Below are 19,984 nucleotides of genomic sequence, written 5' to 3' on the forward strand. Positions count from 1 at the left end.
CAGTGTTGTAAACGCAACATAGGATTTCTTTGTGGTGACATTATTTTTAAACCTAATAAAATCGACGAGTCGTTTGTAAGTTGGATATTTGGATGAATAAACAACTTCATGATGACTTCAAATGGTGTTTTGTTTCAGGAAAGCTAGTTAAAATCAATGTTTATTAAGCCATCTAGTGGCAGCTTAGAGTTATTACTCTTTATCAAAGTATTTTCATATCTTCTTTTTATCTGAACGTGCTTTATCACTCATTTATTCACAAAACTTGTCCTTTCTTTACTTCACTGAAGAAAGTCAACATGCAGTCAACCCGTCTGTGAAAGAATAAATGTAATAACAATATAGAAATGTCAATCATTTACACGCGAGCCACACAATGGACTTTGTAAACCACTATTAAAGTAAAGAACTCGTGATCTAACGCGTCGTTTCAGTGAGATCACACGATTTCACTTAAGTCGTCGCGTATGCGCAGACTCAAACCGGAAAAGCCCGAGTGAGCACGAACACCATCGAGCTGATCCCACTTTAGCTCTCTATCTGCGTCAGATGCGTTTACGTTCTCTCTCAAGGTGTTCCTAAAAACTGCATTTCAGGAAGTATTTCCTTTACTAACTGCAAACATGCAACGAATAGGGTTGCCGTGTTTAATAGGAGCCCTGCTAGTAGTTCAAACCTTCGCTATCATCAGGTAAATATTGTCTTTTATTTTGATTATGTTTTTAACCTAAATTCTGCCTTCGCTCGATTGAATGAGACCTTCGTATGTGACAACGTCACGTGACTTATATGCTTTATTTTAGGGTTCCTCTTCATAAAACGAGAAGTTTGCGTCGGATGCTGAGCGACAATGGGATGTCTGTGGAGCAGCTCCGGTCCCTGTCCGGGACCATTGGGGACCAGGTCACGAGTGACATGGCCATAAAACCGTCCGTGGAAACGCTCACCAACTTCATGGATGTAGGTTCGCTTCCACTATTTTCAAGAGAAACGCACACAAAAAAAATCGTTATCCAAGTGTTACGACACTGCTCAGTGAAATGTCGAAGCGTTGCCCAAAGAATTTCACATGTCACCACAACACAGAAGTGAATCTCAAAGATAAATCTCTTATAATACACGTTTACATGACTTAATATTAACATTTATTAATGGTTTGTTCGTAATGCTTTGCTCCAAGTGCCTTTTGCGTCCGATCTACTTCATGAGCTCACTATAATAAAAGTGTATTTATGAGGATCAAAACTTTATATCAAAGTACCTGTGCATGTGTTAGTACTTCTAACCTTCTCATATTTTCAAACAAAATGTATTCACTCATTATTCATGGTCTTGATTCTATGCTCTTAAAAACAACATTTCTCGTTCAGAAGTCAGGGTTTATAGAATGAGCCACTTATTTTTGTATAAATATATCATGACCTCTGCATGTGTGCACAGGCCCAGTACTACGGGGTGATCAGCATCGGCACACCTCCCCAGGACTTCTCTGTCCTCTTCGACACCGGCTCCTCCAACCTCTGGATCCCCTCAATCCACTGCTCCTTCCTGGACATCGCCTGCTGTAAGTGCTGTCATTTTGCTTGTAATGAACGTGGAAATACTGCCCTCTTCTGGCGAGTGGCACTAACTGTAGGAGCTCCCTTTGAAGAATATAACTTCATAACAACCCTAAAGTTCGCTCTCTTTGCTCCCAGGGCTTCATCATCGCTACAACTCCAAGAAGTCCAGCACGTACGTCCAGAACGGCACCAAGTTCTCCATCCAGTATGGTCGAGGCAGTTTGTCCGGCTTCATCAGCGGCGACACAGTCACGGTGAGCTTCATTGACTCTTCAAATCCTTCCTGACTCACCGCCGCTGTGGTTTGTGGCAGGTGGCTGGTCTGCCTGTTCCCACTCAGCAGTTTGGGGAGGCGGTCAAGCAGCCCGGCATCACCTTTGCTGTTGCCAGGTTCGACGGGGTTTTGGGGATGGGCTACCCCTCCATATCCGTGGATAAAGTCATGCCGGTGTTTGACACCGCCATGGCTGCCAAGCTGCTCCCGCAGAACATCTTTTCTTTCTACATCAGCCGGTCAGTGCTCCTCACATGGGTTTGTTGATGACAGGGGTCACATGAGCTGCTTTACCTCAGAGACCCGGCGGCAGCAGTGGGCGGGGAGCTGATGCTGGGCGGTACCGATCCACAGTACTACACTGGAGAGCTGCACTATGTCAACGTCACCAGGAAGGCCTACTGGCAGATCAAGATGGATGGGTGAGTGCTAGTGTTAGAACACATGACACAATATTTTGTCAACAGAAAAGCACTGAAAAAGTGCATACCTCCTCCATGAAGCTCACATTCCAAGCCATTATTAAATAGTTGATTTAATTATAGATTATATAGATTATTTTAATTAAGTCATTTGTTAACATGAGCATGAGCTGTGCATGAATCCAGATGGAACCCACTTTTTCACCTCTTTGAAAATGTCAGGAAAACTTTAAGAAAATCTGTTAACAACCTGCCATCACAACAGAAAAAAAGGAACCTCCTTGGCAGAGGCAATACATCTTTAGTCATTTCGGAGGAAAACCTCCCATAGTCTCCTATCAAAAAGCTAATAAAACAGGTGGACTAATATATTTCAGATTGTTGAGTTGAGTCAGACAAATGTTACTTTACTTCAGAGCCGAAGTTGGAGACAAGCTGAGTCTTTGCAAATCTGGCTGCCAGGCCATCGTCGACACCGGAACATCTCTCATCGTGGGTCCTTCAGTAGAAGTCAAAGCTCTGCAGAAAGCCATCGGAGCTCTTCCTCTGGTGATGGGAGAGGTAAGAAGACGACCTTCAGAGTTTGCATCATTCGGTGGTTCTTACATCAGTCCTGCTGGCTCCTCAGTACCTGATCGACTGTAAGAAGATTCCAACTCTGCCTGTGATCTCCTTCAACATCGGGGGAAAGATGTTCAACCTGACGGGAGAAGATTATGTGATGAAGGTAGTCAATTGTATTAGGTCACATCCTGCAGGGGTCAGTGGAGTCACTTAAGAGTAGCTGTATCTGTATCAGGTCCAGCATAACTATAATGTCACTCCCTGTGTTAAACTTGCTTTAGCAAAGAAGTAAATCTGCACATGTATACACAGGAAGTAAGTGATGATTTGTTCTGTAACCCAGGAGTCTCAAATGGGAACGTCCATCTGTCTGTCTGGCTTCATGGGGATGGATATACCGCCCCCTGCTGGGCCGCTGTGGATCCTGGGCGACGTCTTTATTGGAAAATACTACACGGTTTTCGACAGGGACGCAGACCGTGTTGGCTTTGCTGCGAGCAAGTAGATGTTTGTCAGACTGAGAATATGTACAATGAAATTTTTAAATGATACTTCACAACGTTTATAATCCACCTTTACAAATTAATTTAATATCGACCAAAAGACACGATAAAAAAAACATGATTTGCATTTCGTTTGAGATCAATTTTGTCAGAGTGAGAATAGTTTTAAACTTTTGATGTGATGATGAAGTTTGCGTTTTTCACTTTTAAAGGACTTAAAACAAAGATTTTTGACTTTTAATGTTTTGTTGTCTGAATGTTTGTTATTCTCAGTTGCACGTCACAACATAAACACCAACGTCTTCAAACACATTTAACCGTTCACCCACTCACCACAATCTAGAACAAAGTTTTGCAGAAGCATGCAATTGTTTTGCAACCTTTTTTTGCACATTTTAAATTTCCTTTCACTTCACAGACACCTAACACACACACAAACACACAAATGTAATCTACACACCGTACATACACTCCTATCAACACATACTTTTACACACAAAGCCACAACAATCAACAAACGTAGTTTAATTTATTCATTTATTTAACGTAATATCCTTTGATGACGTAAACAAAGTGACACCCAGAGCTGGAAAATTAAACTTTGGTGAGATACACAGCATGCAACACAAACTGCACAACGTAGAGGTAGTGAGCTACAGTTTCTTCCACCAACACGTCGCAGATGTGGCAGCGACTCTTGAGAGCAGAGCGACCCGCTAGAATAAAGCTTCAGTAAGACCCTGTGTCTACAGAAAAAAAGCACTTTAAGAAGCACACGAATGCTATTAGATTATTTTTGTTCACAACTGTCGAACATGGATTAGAAAAATATTCACTTGCTTTTAATCCTACTAACGACGCCAAATGTTGTTTTTCTTAGCTCTGACTGTTGGAAACAGTGATTACGAAAGTCAGATTTGAATGTGAGCCTGTTTTTTTGGGGACACAAAGAAGCACAACAGAGACACAATTGTTGACTCGTCTTTTTTCAGCCGCTGCTCTCGATCACTTCACCTGACCGGATCTCAAACTGAACCACTAATCACGGTCTTAAGACAACAGGTGGAAGACGATTACTGTGCAACGGCTCAGGCTAATGAAACGTGTCAGATCAGTGGTGGATTCTGGCTTCGGTAAAAACAAGGAATAGAGCCAACCATTTTTTAGACTCCTGCCTAGTATGAAGACAAACCAGTGTTTCAATGATTAATTCAATCAAGTGAAAAAACGAGCAAGGAACTGGAGACCAACATGGTCCAAATTAAAACTTCCCTGGAATAAGGAAGACATCAAAGCAACAGTAAATTTGCTAATTGTCAGAATCACCCTATAGTTTAATTAGATAAATATATAGAACTGATCGCATCTCGTGGGTTGTAAAAATTAGATTAACTAAAGATGTTTGTGAACCTACAAGTATTTATCAAAAACCAATCAGAGCAGCCCGGAGTTTTCAGTATGTTACTATATTCTTTTTCCATTGTAACAAGTGGCGCAAACTTAAAGAAAAGTTAATAAAATTCCCAATCAACTTTGTTTGGTAATGTGGGTGTGTACCAGAATGTCCTCAAAAAGACTTACAGCTTGTATTTAGCTTAACTGAATAAACCATTGATCCACTGATTTATAGTCGACAGATACGATAGAAACCCTTGTGTCACGCTAACTGTGATGTCAGAGACACCATGTCATGGCAAGGGAACTAACGCGGGACTGGAGGAGAAATGACAAAGAGCTGCTGTGTAACCGAGTGGATCCACGTCAAGTCACAAGGAAATACTTTTCCTATTATGCCGAAATTGTTTTCCAGGAACAGTGCTGTTTTTGTTGTTTTTCGCTGGGTTCACTTCATTAGTTCCCAGAGTAGTAATGGTCACATGCAGGCGGCGAACACACACTCCTGTGCAGCCAGTGTATTAATGAAGTTGACCAAGATAAAGGCAAGTCCAGGAACACCAAGTCCTTGAGTTTATCAAGTTTATTAGCTTCAGCGTCGGCACACACCATCAACGTCACATCCTAAATGACCCACCCGTGACTCTCTCGTGATTAAAAAGAATGTGATTGACCTCGACAGCCTTGTGACCTCATTAATACAATGGCTTCAGCGTGAGTCAAGTTCTGCTGCAGACGACTATATTGGGACGAGCACATGACTTTAATTTCACTTTCCTCGTTTCTCCTTAAAAAGGTGCACATGTCAGAAGTGAAGAACCATGCAGGGCTCAACTTGGCCTCATCACTCATGGCTCTGGTCGGTCAATAACTGATCCAGGGCAGTCCTGAGAAGCCCCTCTGGCTCAGACAGGGCACAGTAGAGGGTGTAGCCCAGCTCATCCACCTCATGCTCCGTCAGCTCACAGAACAAGTTCACTTTCGGGTTCAGGGCACTGGGCAGCCGACCGGCCTCCAAGTATCCAACTAGCGACCTGAGCAGCTCCAGGAAGTTGTCTGCTAGCGCTTCCTGTGTCCAGTCACGTTGTTTCTCGCTCTGCAGCAGGATGGCGTTGGTGAGCTGGCTAGCGTTGAGCCGGCTGAGGGCGGGGTTGAGCTTGCACACTGCTTTCGCAACCTTCAGACAGGCACAGCGACAGCCTCCGTCATCCTGGTCCAGGGCTCGGAGCCGAGCCGTCTCCGCCACACGGAAGCTCTGCCGCCAGAGATTCTCGTGCCGCTCTGCAGCGAGACGATGGGGTTTGGCAATGAGCGATGTTCCGTCCTCCATGACCAGCAGAGGCAAAAAGTCCACATAGAGTTTACGGTCTTCTTCGTACTGTACCTCCAGGGTCAAAGTTTCTGAGGGGACCACTGGACGAATGACATAATCTAGCACACTTCCAATAGCGGGCCAGTTGATTGATCCCGCTACAAGCTTGTCAAAGACTTCCAGTACTGATTTTGGGGAGAGGTACCCACCAACCATGCAACGGTCCCAATAGCTGCTGTTACGAGGAAAGTACTCCAGGTTTTCTCTGCGGACCAACCAGAAGCCAGGGACGTTCATAATGGTCTCTTCACCAGGGATAGACGACCACAAGTTCTTCTCGAGGATCATCGGGACCATGAGCTGAGCGTGGTCTGCTGTCACCACCTGGAAGATCAGACACACGATCAACATCTAACCGAGTTGAAATAAAGATTACAAATGAAAGCTCTACACATAGAATTGAAGGAGTTTGTCATTGTTCAATATTGATTCCTCATTGCTAATTATAAAATTGTCCAATAGTTCAACCAGTGGCATCACAAATGGCGACGACCTGATCGAATCTCACCTGCAGGTCGTCGTACAGACTTCCGCTCAAGTACATCTCTCTGAGGGGCATGTCGGGCAGTTTTGCGTGAAGAAAGACTCGGAGTTCAGCGCATATGTCCAGCGCTGCTCTTCGGGCCACGGCCTGCTCCTCTGCAGGAATGTCCACGTTGTTTTGGTAGAATTCCCACAGATGCTCCTGCAGGGAGAGACGCATCCGAGCTCGGAGCATCTCTGGCTGAGTCGGTCCGCTACCTCCCACAGCTGCCCGGCCGACAACCCTCCGCAAACAGTCTGGGAATTGAAAAGAAATACAAGTCAATCAAGTTGGGAAGACAAACTCATGCTTTCATCCAACCCAAGACTGACTCAACACAGTAATAATGGTTTAGCTTGTTCAATACAGCATTCAAAACACATTTTACAATCCTTGACTCTAAAGCATCTGTGTTTCCTGTAATGGAGCAGAAAATGTTTTTTTTTTCTTTGGATGAATTAAATAGAACAGGATACTTGATTCAATTATTGTGTAATTTAAAAATTGTGTAAAATCTCTTGCTACACTGAAGATTAAATTAACCTCTTGGTTCAAAACAGGCAGTTCTTGCATGCAGTCTGTTGTGCAAGTGATTTGCAAAACCAACAGAAAGAAAATCCAGTCAATATGTTAACAGCGCTTACACAACATGTGTTTCGCAAATGGAAACTCCATTGCTCACTTCTGTTTCAAAGGCTAAAGATTAAGTATGTGTAGAATTACTTATTTGGATTGTGTAAATATCATGTCGAGTGATGTAAATTAAAAAGGGAAAGACACACTAGACGACAAGCATCTAATAAGTCTAAAGGGTTTTAAACCTAATCAAGCTAAATGAGGATCAATTCTGTACGTGTCTATCTACAGGAGTTGTCACCCACTGTAAAGGATGAGCAAGAATCCTCCAAACGGGCTGTCTGTTGACAACACAAGTGAATGTTGAGAGGAAAGAGGTAAAAAAAAGAAGAAAGTTTGCTTGATTAATAAACTAGTAACCCCACCTGGTTCAAACGAATGAGAAGATGTAGGCAGAGTCTGGAGTGACCTGCTCACTGTTGACTTCATGTCATGGTTTAGAACTCGAGGTGATGATCCCATCCATGCCGGCTCCTCCCAGCTCCTCTTTCCTTTCTGATCCATCTTTGTGGGGCTGGTGGGGGCACTGATGGCACGGTCATACATCTGCAAAAGACAAATACAGGAATTTACTTGATTTGTATTGTAGGTAAAACCATTAAAGCGATTGGATGGAACATTTTAGACATACTCTCTTAACTGCAAGGGTTGCGATGCCCAGCATTGCTGCTCCTCCAACACCCAGCACAAGTTTGGCATTGGACAGCACAAAGTCGATGGCAGTGCCGATTCCATTGTCATCCTTCTTACCTTTACGGTCTCCATTCACCCCCGCCATCCTGAGGAAACAAAGACAAGACAGAAGTTTTAATGTACTAAATAAAATACAAATTTTTATGTCTAAAATTAAATTCACCATGACCATGACAGGTGTGACTATAGAAGATCAAAACAGGTCAAATAAAGGACATCCTGTGTCAACACCTCAAAGGAAACACTGAAATATGAGGAAGAACACATATAGGCACACACCTGGAAGAGCACGTCCAGTTGACCTTCGCCACCACTTGGCGAAACCCCCTACATAAGCCCACCCAATCGGCTGCTGAGGAAGAACTGGCCTCTCTTAAATGCTTCCTCTTTTTCTTCAGGTGCCGTCAGCGCTTTGCAGCGACGAAACTCACGAGCAACAGCCCGGCGGTAGAAGTTTCGATCAGTGTACTGAAGGTGACGCCCTGCACGGAGCAGTGCTCGGTACAGCTCCAGCACGGCACTGCTAGACCAGCCGCCCATGAGGGACAACACTCGAGAGGGGAGTCACCCTTGCACCTAAGATATTTGTAAGAAATGGGTAGAATTACTTGAATGGTTAATATGACAAAAAAAACATTTTTACACAAGAGTTGTGAAACCTTCATTATAAACTGCACACATTAGAACTCGTATTTTTAAATCACCAATATATGAAGTTATTGTTTTGCTACCTATGAAAACGACGGCTGATTAGTTTTATTTTTCATGTCATGTAATTTACAAAGCAGCAGACATCTAAACAAACATGTTTGTAAACTACACACATAAACCTGTTCATAATGGTGACGTCACCTCAACGTGAACGAAACTGTGCAACAAGGTAAAAAGCAGCCGCTCTAAACAAAACGACATCAAACACATTGACAGCCTCACTTCTACACTAACACGAATAGTATCGTACAAACACCAATAGCATTTCTTGACTTGTTAAGATGGCTGACTGAGTGGAAAGTCACATCTCTTATTGACCCGCTAGTTAGCTCTTCGGCTAAGAAAAACTCTGACCTTAGCTGTATCTTAGTGAATCGGCAATTTTCACAGCTTAGATGCGAAGCGTAGAACGCGACTGTATTCTCAAACGCGTGAGAGCAAGATAAAGAACATAACATGTGTTTTAAAAATCTGAACAAGTGTCCATACAGAGGAAGAGCCGAACAGCCGGGGTCAGAACCCAGAGATAGAACCGGAAACAAATACTCACGTTCTACATCCGGGGTACTCAGCGACCTCCAATGTAGACAGCGCCCCTTGTGGTCGATATCGTTGCAAGGCGCCGAAACTATTCTGACCCTTTCCTGTAAAAAATCTTTTGATATGCTTTCCCACAGAAAATATTTGCATTTAACTGCTACTTAATTAGCTTATTTTATTATTTAAATGTCACTTCCATGTTATATATCTTATGTTATTTATCCAATTTAATTCATTAGTATTTATTGAATTGATTTTTAATCTATTGTATGCAATTGTGTGTATTTAGGTGATAGATAGAGAGAGAGAGAAAGAGAGAGAGAGAGAGAGATAGATAGATAGATACTTTATTCATCTCCTTAGAGAAATTCACGGCATGCAAGTTATGTACAGTCTAGTAGTAACTTGCATGCCTCTTGTTTCTATTTTCTTTGTAACATATTCTGGAGCTGCTGAACCGTGAATTTCTCTAAGGAGATGAATAAAGTATCTATCTATCTATCTATCATCTAAATACACACAATTGCATACAATAGATTAAAAATTAATTCAATAAATACTAATGAATTAAAATGGATGAATAACCCCTCTTTACAACACTTTCTGATTATGATTATGATTTAATCATGTAAGATCTTTAAATACAGATAGTTTACAGATACATACTACTAAAAAAGGTCAAGACAAGACAGTGACAAAAATACTAGCCCCAAGATAAAGGCTGCACAAATAAATAGGACTTTATAGGTGCTTCTTGAAGGAGTCTGTAGAGGGAGTGAAAGATTGTTCCAAAGCTTAGGAGCAACAGCCTGGAAGGATTTATATCCTGTGGTCAGGAAGCGTGTGCGCACATCAGCAGATTCTGATCCACAGACCTCAGAGCCTGAGCTCTTACACCCCTGTAAGGCTGGATCAGATCACTGATGTAAGTAGAGCAAGTCCGAATTCTGGCTGCAGAGTTTTTTATTAACTGCAGGCGAGACAGCTCCTTCTTGTTTAGACTCAATAATAAACTGTTAAATAGTCTAAATGAGAAGACACAAATGCATTGAGTATGTTTGGAGTATGTCTTTTGAAGTTTACCAAAGTAAAGATGTATGCTAGGATGAACCTTAAGTGATTAAATTGCACCTAATAACAATCATATTATATATGTAACTAATGTGCATAATTTTTCATATTAGAAGCCTGCTCATGCGTAAAAAAATATATATATATATGTACCAACTGAGGCTGAAAATGACAAGACATTTAGAGTCAAAGAGTTTTATTGAGATAGTGTTAAATCAAAAATTATATGAATCATAATTTACGGGCAAGAGTTCATGTCACAGGGAATTTTTTGGCAACCAAATATAAAAAAACAACATAATGAAATTACAGGAAAAGTGGGGATTGTATACAAATAACATTAAAAGCAAAACTTTACTATGATCAGGGCATGTACTTGGTTCCTTTCATTCTGGGAATAATGTGCATATCTCTGATGTCATGATGCTGAAGCAACCAGCAGAGATAGCGTTCTGTTCCCATTCCCCATCCACTTGTGAGTAGAGGCTTCACTTGACGCATGTTGATATACCATTTATATGACTGTTCGGGCACAGCATGATGTCTAAGAGCCTCCTTAACCATTTCAGGGGTGGGGTGACGCTCCCCTAGACCTATGGTTTCCCCCAAACCGATCAGAAGGTCGGCAGCTTTGGCTTTGTTTCGACCAGTACCTTCCACATAGGCCTGGTAGAAAGGAACACCTAAATGATCCATCTCAGTCAGCCAGACTGCACCACCGTATTTCTCAATCAGGACTCTTTCTCCTTTACGAGTGAGCTTCCTGCCAAACTTGGGCTGGTCGTCCTGCACCCACTCTACACAATCAGCAGATGGCATCATTGGAATAGCATCATCTAGAGGGACTCTGGGCAGAGGACCATCCAGTTTGCTAAGCATGGCGTTGACATGCTCAAGGGTTCCAGCTGTGTTGAGTATTATGTCAGAGTGCTTCTTCAACATTGACTTGGTCAGGTGAGCTAGGTATCTCTCTGCTGTTGAAATGGCATCATCCATGTCACCCAGCAGTTCACACTCCACATGATAGAACTGGTTCAGGTGTGTGGCATCTGGATCCTCCCCTCTAAAACTTGGGGAAATGTAGTAGGTGCCTGGCAGGTGCTCCTGGAAGCGTAGGAAATACTCCAGAACGAATTGCATGGAGTCAGCAAGGTAGATATCCTGACCCAGCAGGTTTACAGAAACTGGTTCAGAGTCAGACCCAAGGCCCATTGGTGAAGAAATGGTGTCAGTAGTCAGAGGTGTGAGGGCATAGGAGAACTTGCGTGAGGTGTGGAAGTACTCAACTGTGCTGTGGAAGAGTGTGTTCTGAATCTGAAACAGGTTACGGTACCACTGGCTCTTTATAGCAACTGTGGAGTGGGCATGAGGATCTTTCCACGAGGATGGAGGTCTGCACTCTGTGATCTGTGAGTGGAGCTTCTTAAGAAGCTCTGGCTCAGCAGCTGGTCCATCAAGTGATGAAACAAATCCAGGGTATGTTTCAAAGCATTCCAACTGCTTTTCAGCAATATTTGTTCCATCAGGTGAAGGTACGAGTGGAATCAGTTTAGCGTGGGCATAGTTGATCTCCAAGCCCTCAAAGATCATTGCTACTCCTGTAGCACCCATTCCATTTTCTAGTAGCCTGGCAACTTTATAAGTGGCCAAAATAAGTACCTCATAATCAACATCCTGAAGTCTGAAGACATCACTGGTCAGTGGTTTACGTGGCACAACAACAGTAACACCTGGAGTGTTTGGGAAGGGAGTTAGGAAAGCTACATGCTCATTGTCTTCCCATACACGCCACTGTTGCTCCTCCCCCCTGACAATACGACTGAACAAGTTGTTGTCAGATTTATCTCCAAAGAAATCAAAGCAACAGGGTGCATTAGCTGTTGGAAGTCCTCTTCTAATTTTGGCCTGGATCTCTGTTAGAGCTTCATCCTTCCAACGGGGACCGCTTTTTGAGGTGCAGTAACCTAGATTGAAGGTATGAAATTCTTTTTGGAGGGCAAGTTGAGGTTGCCACTTTTGCTCAAGTCCATGTAGCGGAATTAGCTTTATTTTGGCTGGCTGTCCTAGCATTGGGCTACATACCAAAGCACACCGCTGAACCCCTTGTGTTTTACAAAGAAGACTAGCCACAGCTTTGGCCTCCTTTAGCAATTTGACAAATTCAAAAGGAGTAATATGGAAAATGCTACTGGGCCCATTAAGAGCTTTTCCAGTCAAAATGCTGGAACCAGGTATCCATGGTTTTGGGTCAAGGTAAACAACAAGCTCATCCGTTTCCCAAATCACATTGGTAAAGGTCTTCACAGGTTGAAGAACTTCCACATGTGATATCCCACCCACTCTTGAGGCCACAAACATCACAGCAGCGTTTGTTTCAATGACAAAATCACCCTTTACATCCACAGCAATGATTCCTGCACAGACCCCTTTCAGGTTGTCACTGATCACTTCTCTACATGCCTCCTTCAGACTATAGCCCTTGTGGTGGTAGAGACTGGCTATCTTTTGAGCAACTGTCTGCCTCAAAAAGACATCTCCATCTCCTGAGCAGGCGATGGCTAACTTGTCATCTGCATATATTCCTGCTCCAACTACTGCCGTGTCACCAACTCGCCCCTTGAGCTTTCCAACTAACCCACCGGTGGACGATGCAGCTGCAAGCCCCAGTTTGTGATCTAATGCCACAGCTCCGACAGTTTGAGGGTGGTTGTTTTTGGACCTTGTTACATCACTGAGCTTTGCCATGAGCTGCTTGTGGCGAATATCGGTGTGGAAATACTCAGGTCCGACAGGCTTGTAATTCTGCTCTACCTCTTCCACAAACTCTTCAGCACCTTCTCCTACCAAAAGGGAATGTGAGCTCTTGTCCATAACACACCTGGCTGCTTTTATCGGGTTTTTAATGGTTTTGACACAAGCAACAGACCCAGATCTCAACGCGGTGCCATCCACAATGGCTGCTTCCATTTCATTCTTGCCGTCTTTGTTGAAGACTGATCCTTTACCTGCGTTGAAGAGGAAACAGTCTTCTAGAGCTTCGACTGATCTTTGAACTGCATCCAGGCTGTTGCCTCCGTGCTCAAGCACTTCAGACCCCAGAGATAAAGCTGTTTGTAAAGCAAATTCAACAACCCCGACCACATGTGGGCTCAGCAACATCTCCTCACCAGCACCACCATGAATCACAATGGTGAAGTCGGAGCACTTGTCTCTGGTCATATGAGGTGGTTGTTTGTGCTCGTTTAATCTGTGGTTTAACTCCTCAAACATCTCCTCTGTTTGACTTATTTTGATTAAACCATCCAATGCTCCCATTTGACATGATATGGCGTATCTAACAGCCAGAAGCATGATGTTCTTCAGGTTAACTTTTAGAGCTTCTTGGAGCTTCTCCAGTACCAGACCAAAACTGCCCTTACCATTGAGCATAATTCGAACGTTGTCATTTTTCCCAAGGTAAGTTACTGCTAACTGATCTTGAGCGTAAACATTCCCGACTCCCGATTCAACACCATCCACCAGATCTGTTCCTGTCAGATAGACAGATGGACATCCAAATGGGTCCAGAAATTTTTTCAATGGATTGTCAGGCGGCAAAGCTCTGCGAAGGGCTGCAAGATGAGGACCTACACCATGGCCGCATTTGCTGCTTTTGATTAGGTTTTTGTGTTCCAGAAAAGCATAATGAAACATTTGTAGCAGGTCAGGGGTGTACATTGCGTAGTCTGGGGTCAAAGCCAAAGAACTCACTAGCTTGCGTGACTGCTTAGTTAATGAGTATGTCGGATCGCATCGGCCATGCTTGTAGTGGCGCACATGGGTAGGTGTTACAAGAATGTGCTTGTTGGCAGATTCACCCAGAATATTTTGGAGGGACAGTTGCAAAGAGAAGTTAATCCAAGCATCATAGAGGCCCCTCTGGCCTCTGAGAGTAGAGAAGACATCAGGGAAAGATGGCAAGTCAAATGTCAGAACTGGATTTGTAGCTTTCAGATTTTGGATTGGTTTGAGAGTATCCATACCCTGCAGGGGGTATTTCAAACACGTTGGAGAAAAAACATCGTTAACAACAATGGATCCATTCATTTGTTCTCCATCAGTGTAGACTGAGTTCAAGTCAAGCGTCTCGGACAGCTGATATAGTCGCTGACTAACAAGACCAGCCACCATCCCATCTACTGCACAATGCTCAAACACCATCCCGGCTGTGCTGTCCTTGAACACCACCACGTTCACCACCTGCAAACAGAGCAGAGAGGAGCTTAATACCAATATATTTTATATAAACTTAACTTTAAATAAACAGATTTATAAAAGAGCTTCAGTTGTCTTTTCTCTTTTCTATTTTTACTTGGGACTTTCCACTTTCTGCAAAACATCTGATGTGGTGATGCGTGGCAAATTATACTGACTTGAAACTTTTACTTTCGGTTTTACACAGAAACATTGTGTTCCAGCCCAAGTTGGCATACAATTGTACTTTCTCTTTCTTAGCTTAGTGAGTCAAGAAAATTAACCTTTTTAACTTGATTTAATTTTGTAGACTTCCTTATTTGTAAAGAATGTGTTGAACTGTCAAAGCAAGTGATTTTTTTTTATGAATTTGTAGTAAGCTCCGCGTTCAAACTTTTACACAAAACAGATGGTGGTGGAGAGGATTTAATGAATGATGTGAGATCACATATGTGTTTGTGCTTGAAGAAGAAAACCAAAATATGTAGGATTACATGATCCTTAGGTAATATTTTATAATCCTAACCCCTTAAATGTTTATAATATATATAAATAAATATGCTGTAAAATAAGTAAAGTACAAACAATTTGCATTGGGCTATCTTAAGGCAACAATCGTGACAGATTCAAGGTACCTTGTCATAGTATCTGAGACAGGGGCTTCCTTCTCCTAGTCCCAGCCTCACTATGTTGAGTGTGTCTGCCAGCTCAGACGGTGCATCACAATCCTCCAGACATAATGTCAGTACTGCACTCTCCATGATCTGTAGTGTAGCTGCTGCTGCTCCACCTTGCTCCACAATCCTTTCCCTTATGGCAGCCCAGGACTTGCGTTCCATTGTTGAGAGACTACAAATGCAAGACGGGTCATCGTTCGCTCCGGTCCTGGGTTGTTCCGCCACTTTAAGCAGCTGTTTGTAGATGTCGGTGAGTGATCGAGCAGACATGGGTCCGCCAGTAGTGGAGCGCCACAGTATGTCGATGGGGAACACTCCACCTTCGCAGGTGACTACTGCATGCTGGCTCTCTGGGTAGACCTACACGAATAAAGTTCACATCATTAGTTTAATTTAGCATATGTGGCATGAGTCAAGGTTAGGGCAGATGACGGAGTTTTATTTAGTTTGATGCAGATTGATCGATTTTATGTTAAATCATATCATCATGCGAAGTCTTAGTGCTGGTGGGTAGGGACAACCAGGGGGTCAGGGTTATGGACTTAGCATAGCTGGTCATGATTAAGTCTACAAACATAGGCACTAGGTTGGGTTTAAACTTAAGACAAGGATAAGAGTAATGGATTCTTAATTAGGGTTCAAGGATTAGGGTTAATGTTTGGGCAGGTGGGAAAGTGAATCATAGATCAAGATCACCTTACCTTGATCTCATCCTGAATCTTGCCTGGAATCCGACACGAAGCAAAGACCTCGGATTGTTGTGTGTGCTCCATCAACACATCGCCCTCCAGCAAAGAGGGCTCGCAGTACAATCTTGCCGCGGCCCAAAGAAGAGCGGCAGCTCTCGCCAGCTGAGTACATCCCTCCGCTTTAGATGGAAGGAGAACCACTGGCAGGGACGTGGACGTCAGCAAGGGGTCGGGACAAGACAACAGGCTCCTCTTGAACTGTTCCGTCACCCAGTTCTCCTGGCCAGTGGCACCAGCTACTACTTTATGTTGCGCTTTCTGAAGCGCCTCCTTCTGCCTTCCCAGAGTACTCTTGAACTCAACATAGAGATCAGGATCGAGGATCAGCTGCAAGACTCGGCTCACTTCCTCCAAGGTGACATCCAAGTCTGGAACAGGGTAGTCAAGGAGATTCATCCTGTGGATGGGAGGACATTTTTTATAAATACAAGCATTACCAGTATTTAGAACCCTTTTTCTTTCTAGTTTTTGTATTTACCCACAAGACTTTTGTGTCTTTTGAAACAAACTTGTATTTCTACCGTGTTTCTGTTGTTGCTGCTGTAAAAATACACTCCAGATTGGGGACAGGTTTTCCAATTGGGGACAAAATGTTGGGTCCCCAATTACATAGCTTGTTTACTTTAAAGTTTACTTTAATTATCATTCACTTCTTACTGCTTTTTCAAGACACAACATTTCATGATATTAGTCTGTTGTTCCCCCAATGGTGGGCTTTTGTGTCATATGTCTTCAAAAGAGTCATTTTGTAAAAATTCTTCTTCTTTTATATTTGACGAGACAAAGAGATACAAACACTTAATAAGATAATCATTTAACAACTATATACTGAGTAGGAGTTTGAAAATACATTTTCTCATATGTTGATCATGTGTTCATGGTTAACTCGTCACTTATTCAATTACAGTAATTGATAAGTTGTGATCAAATGCTTCAGCTGACTTTCACACTGCTCTCTTTGTTTGGTAATGACATGAACGTGAATGGCATGTGGTCACATTTAACCTCCGAGGGTGACTCAGAGCTCGGAGTAGCAGGATTTTAAATGTGGTTATGAGCAGTAACTAGAACCGTCCCGCAACACATGTGAAAGCTGTTACCACCTGCCCCCCCTGTTCTAACGGCCCCTTCCTTTAGCCTTGCTGGGGTTTTTTGCGATGAGGCAATACTGTAAGTGACACAGCACATGAATTCTTGTAAATGGTCTCGACACAGCAGACTATGGCTTTTTTTTCAAACTTATCTTGAGATTTTTCCATTAGTTGTCTTTATTTGAACAAGGCTAGTTCGGTGTCACACGTTATATTAAAAAGTTTCCCTCTCTCTCGTTGGGTCTCACACTATCCCAGCTATACAGGGTTAGAGATCAATTCACTTTTCTATCAGGTTTTATATAGTGAAAAGTAAACCAGAGTTCCTCTAAAATTCTCACAATAAAATATGTTTTGAGACTAAATAATGTGGGAAATTAGTTTTTTTATATTATATTACTATATATTATATTATATATTATATATATTATTATATTATAATATATATTATGACAACACTTCATTGTATTCATCATAACTGATTTAAAAAGTCACATTTTTTAAAAGGAAAACACAAATTTCTTGTTATAATGAAAAAACGATTTGTATTTGTATTTTATGTTGGGAAGATGATCTTCCAATCAAAGTATTTCTTACCTCAGTGTGGGGCGATCTCTGAGCTCCGGTCAGTCGTGCGAACGCAGGAACAGTCAGGTGGAGGAAAACTTTCCGAGACTGAAGAAGCGAGAGTTTGTCTCTAATATTGAGGCAGTGACTCCAATTAACCAATTAAGTATCTTCGCTTTACCGCACTTTCTCTCTCTCTCTATATCCTTCTGAAAGTTTGTTTTCTTCACCTTCACATTCCGGCAAGGCGTGCTAACAACATTTAAAAAGGTCTATCCCACATTTATAAACAACAGGACGGAGCGTTATAGAAGGTCCTTCATCCCAACTGGAGTCAGGATATTTAACTCTCTACTTTAAATATCCTGATGCAAATCCGTAGTGTGTTTTTCTTCTCGTGTGTTTTATTTTATTTTTTGTTTTTATTTTATTTTATTTTGTTAATAGTGTTACATTTCTAATATTGTAAATAATTTGTATATTTTTAAGATCGTTTTATTTTATTGTTTTATTATCTCTTTTATTACTTCTTTTTTTTTGCACTTTATTTTTTTCAACTGTGCTGTTGTAAAAGTGTGTTTCCCCTCTGGGGATGAATAAACATTTTCTATTCTATTCTATTCTATTCTATTCTAACATTCGTTTTCTCCCACTTATTCTTTAAATGTCAAAGAAGCTCTCTACCACAAGAATACCAAATACTCTGGAGAAACATGAGTCAGGTTCAACACAGATATGAACCCCTGACCTTCTAATCATGAAGACATACTAATATGTAAAATAAAATTATTACAAGAGTAATGCATTATTTAAATGATGGTGTGTGTGCGTGTGTGTTTTAATGTAATCATTTTCAACTGACAGTGTGCTGAAGAGATGAGGAAGTAAATTACCTTATTGTGCTCACATGGACTGATATCAAACTGAGAAGTGGTGTTTGAGACATCGTGCATTTCCCTTATTCCCTCTTTTCGAAATAATTCATCAACTGTAGGTAGTTTAGCAACTCAACTGTTAACAGATAAGATCTCACATTTGACCGTCTCTTCTCCTGAAAGTTATACCAGTATAGGTTCAATTCTCTCTCACTTTATCTTTCATATACAAACACATCATAATTAACAGTGACACACTTTTACAAACAAGCATGTACTACCAGTACTCATAACATTAGGATTGTTCAAATAGTTAACAACCCAAACACACACGCACACACACGGACACACAGGTCCAGACATGATTTTGAAAATTTGGTGATTTGCTTTCTGTTTAAAGAGAATTAATACAAGCCGAGAGAGAAGAGATGAAGAATTGTGAGAAGAAAGAAAGGTGCAGCAGAGAAAAACCCATGTTGCTCAACCTAACTGTTTCCTCTAGGCTACAGTGGCTAGTGATCTTCAAAATGATACAACAAATCATAATCCTAAACAGCGGACATAGTACAGGTTAAATTCTCTCTCACTTTATCTTTCATATACAAACACACTATTATTCCACATTTACACACTTTTATAAACAAACATGGAAACATGACAAATCCAACACAAACCTAAATGCACCACTTAGAAACAATTCCACAATACATAACCCCATAAATGAAGACTAGTACACATAGACTGGAAAATTACTTCAATGTACACAAAATAACCAACACAAAAAAACAGACAAAAGACAAGACAAAATATGCATGTTTTGCCACTAAATAGTAAAATAAATCAAATGACAACATAAAAGGTCATACACTGATAGACACTGAGAATTATACACATTAAATGCATAGAAACATATGTGTATACAACAAAATGACATACACATTCATCATGTTTTGGATGTTTGCACACAATAATACCATAACACACACAATAATCAATCACAAAACAAACAAACACCAAACCAAACACAAATACCACCTGCAATACACACTCATGCCAGAAAACATATACATACCTGTCCACTCCACTTCTCTTACTTTTATCTACACAAACATACACACACTAATACTGGCACATATAGCGACACACTCACACTCAGGTAAATGGCACAACACAAAATGGATCCACACACACACCAAAACAATCCATTTAAAACACACAACTACCAACACCGATATGCGTACCATTGCATAAAACACAACAAAAGACAAATACACAATTGATTTTGAAAACTTGGTGAGTTGTTTCCTGTTTAAACAGACTTACCATCTGATATTATCCTCCAAAGAAGATCATAAAGAGATGACGAATGTGAGAAGAAAGAGAGGTGCAGCAGGGAAAACCTATGTTGCTCAAAAGTGTTTCCTCTTTGGCCATATTAACTTAAGAAGGTACTGACAATGAAAAAAATCTAAAAAACAATATTAGTGAAGATTAACTTGTGTATTATGTAACTGCTTAGTTTGTTT

General features: G+C 41.6%; 4 protein-coding genes across 5 annotated transcripts; 1 reads left to right on the forward strand and 3 right to left on the reverse strand.

The window, feature by feature from the left end:
* The first annotated feature begins 532 nt into the window (after positions 1 to 532).
* On the forward strand, positions 533 to 3,566 carry napsa (napsin A aspartic peptidase). Its single transcript, XM_087809541.1, has 9 exons — positions 533 to 691; positions 804 to 960; positions 1,441 to 1,564; positions 1,698 to 1,816; positions 1,876 to 2,075; positions 2,136 to 2,258; positions 2,675 to 2,819; positions 2,887 to 2,985; positions 3,166 to 3,566. The coding sequence occupies exons 1-9, from the start codon at positions 624 to 626 to the stop codon at positions 3,325 to 3,327; spliced, it is 1,197 nt and encodes a 398-aa protein (XP_087665667.1). The 5' UTR covers positions 533 to 623; the 3' UTR covers positions 3,328 to 3,566.
* Positions 3,567 to 5,288: 1,722 nt separating this feature from the next.
* Positions 5,289 to 8,415, reverse strand: mief1 (mitochondrial elongation factor 1). Its single transcript, XM_087809507.1, has 5 exons — positions 8,286 to 8,415; positions 7,883 to 8,030; positions 7,617 to 7,797; positions 6,601 to 6,872; positions 5,289 to 6,416 (listed from the first exon to the last, which is right to left on the reverse strand). The coding sequence occupies exons 2-5, from the start codon at positions 8,027 to 8,029 to the stop codon at positions 5,565 to 5,567; spliced, it is 1,452 nt and encodes a 483-aa protein (XP_087665633.1). The 5' UTR covers position 8,030; positions 8,286 to 8,415; the 3' UTR covers positions 5,289 to 5,564.
* Positions 8,272 to 9,185, reverse strand: LOC148065447 (mitochondrial ribosome and complex I assembly factor AltMIEF1-like). Of its 2 annotated transcripts, none has more exons than XM_087809509.1 (2): positions 9,145 to 9,185; positions 8,272 to 8,520 (listed from the first exon to the last, which is right to left on the reverse strand). In XM_087809509.1, exon 2 carries the CDS (start codon positions 8,482 to 8,484, stop codon positions 8,272 to 8,274), a length of 213 nt encoding a protein of 70 aa, XP_087665635.1. In that variant the 5' UTR covers positions 8,485 to 8,520; positions 9,145 to 9,185. The 2 variants fall into 2 exon arrangements, with proteins under 2 accessions (XP_087665635.1, XP_087665634.1); XM_087809508.1 differs by having other exon boundaries at positions 9,010 to 9,168.
* Positions 9,186 to 10,472: 1,287 nt separating this feature from the next.
* Positions 10,473 to 19,948, reverse strand: LOC148065448 (uncharacterized). Its single transcript, XM_087809542.1, has 4 exons — positions 17,614 to 19,948; positions 15,878 to 16,322; positions 15,135 to 15,536; positions 10,473 to 14,505 (listed from the first exon to the last, which is right to left on the reverse strand). Exons 2-4 carry the CDS (start codon positions 16,319 to 16,321, stop codon positions 10,630 to 10,632), a joined length of 4,722 nt encoding a protein of 1,573 aa, XP_087665668.1. The 5' UTR covers position 16,322; positions 17,614 to 19,948; the 3' UTR covers positions 10,473 to 10,629.
* Between the last annotated feature and the right edge of the window lie 36 nt (positions 19,949 to 19,984).

This window comes from Callionymus lyra, chromosome 15 (genome assembly GCF_982586985.1).
Source record: "Callionymus lyra chromosome 15, fCalLyr1.hap1.1, whole genome shotgun sequence".
In the NCBI taxonomy this organism is placed as follows: Eukaryota; Metazoa; Chordata; class Actinopteri; order Syngnathiformes; family Callionymidae; genus Callionymus; species Callionymus lyra.

Coding starts and splice junctions, on each gene's coding strand:
- mief1 (XM_087809507.1), bottom strand. CDS start 8,029: ATGGCGGGGGTGAATGGAGACCGTAAAGGTAAGAAGGATGACAATGGA. Junction 7,798..7,882: donor CAACCCTTGCAGTTAAGAGA/GTATGTCTAAAA, acceptor TGTCTTTTGCAG/ATGTATGACCGTGCCATCAG. Junction 6,873..7,616: donor TTCTCATTCGTTTGAACCAG/GTGGGGTTACTA, acceptor TTCAATTCCCAG/ACTGTTTGCGGAGGGTTGTC.
- napsa (XM_087809541.1), top strand. CDS start 624: ATGCAACGAATAGGGTTGCCGTGTTTAATAGGAGCCCTGCTAGTAGTT. Junction 1,565..1,697: donor CTTCCTGGACATCGCCTGCT/GTAAGTGCTGTC, acceptor CTTTGCTCCCAG/GGCTTCATCATCGCTACAAC. Junction 1,817..1,875: donor TCAGCGGCGACACAGTCACG/GTGAGCTTCATT, acceptor GGTTTGTGGCAG/GTGGCTGGTCTGCCTGTTCC.
- LOC148065447 (XM_087809509.1), bottom strand. CDS start 8,484: ATGGGCGGCTGGTCTAGCAGTGCCGTGCTGGAGCTGTACCGAGCACTG.
- LOC148065448 (XM_087809542.1), bottom strand. CDS start 16,321: ATGAATCTCCTTGACTACCCTGTTCCAGACTTGGATGTCACCTTGGAG. Junction 15,537..15,877: donor AGATTCAGGATGAGATCAAG/GTAAGGTGATCT, acceptor TTATTCGTGTAG/GTCTACCCAGAGAGCCAGCA. Junction 14,506..15,134: donor GTCTCAGATACTATGACAAG/GTACCTTGAATC, acceptor CTCTGTTTGCAG/GTGGTGAACGTGGTGGTGTT.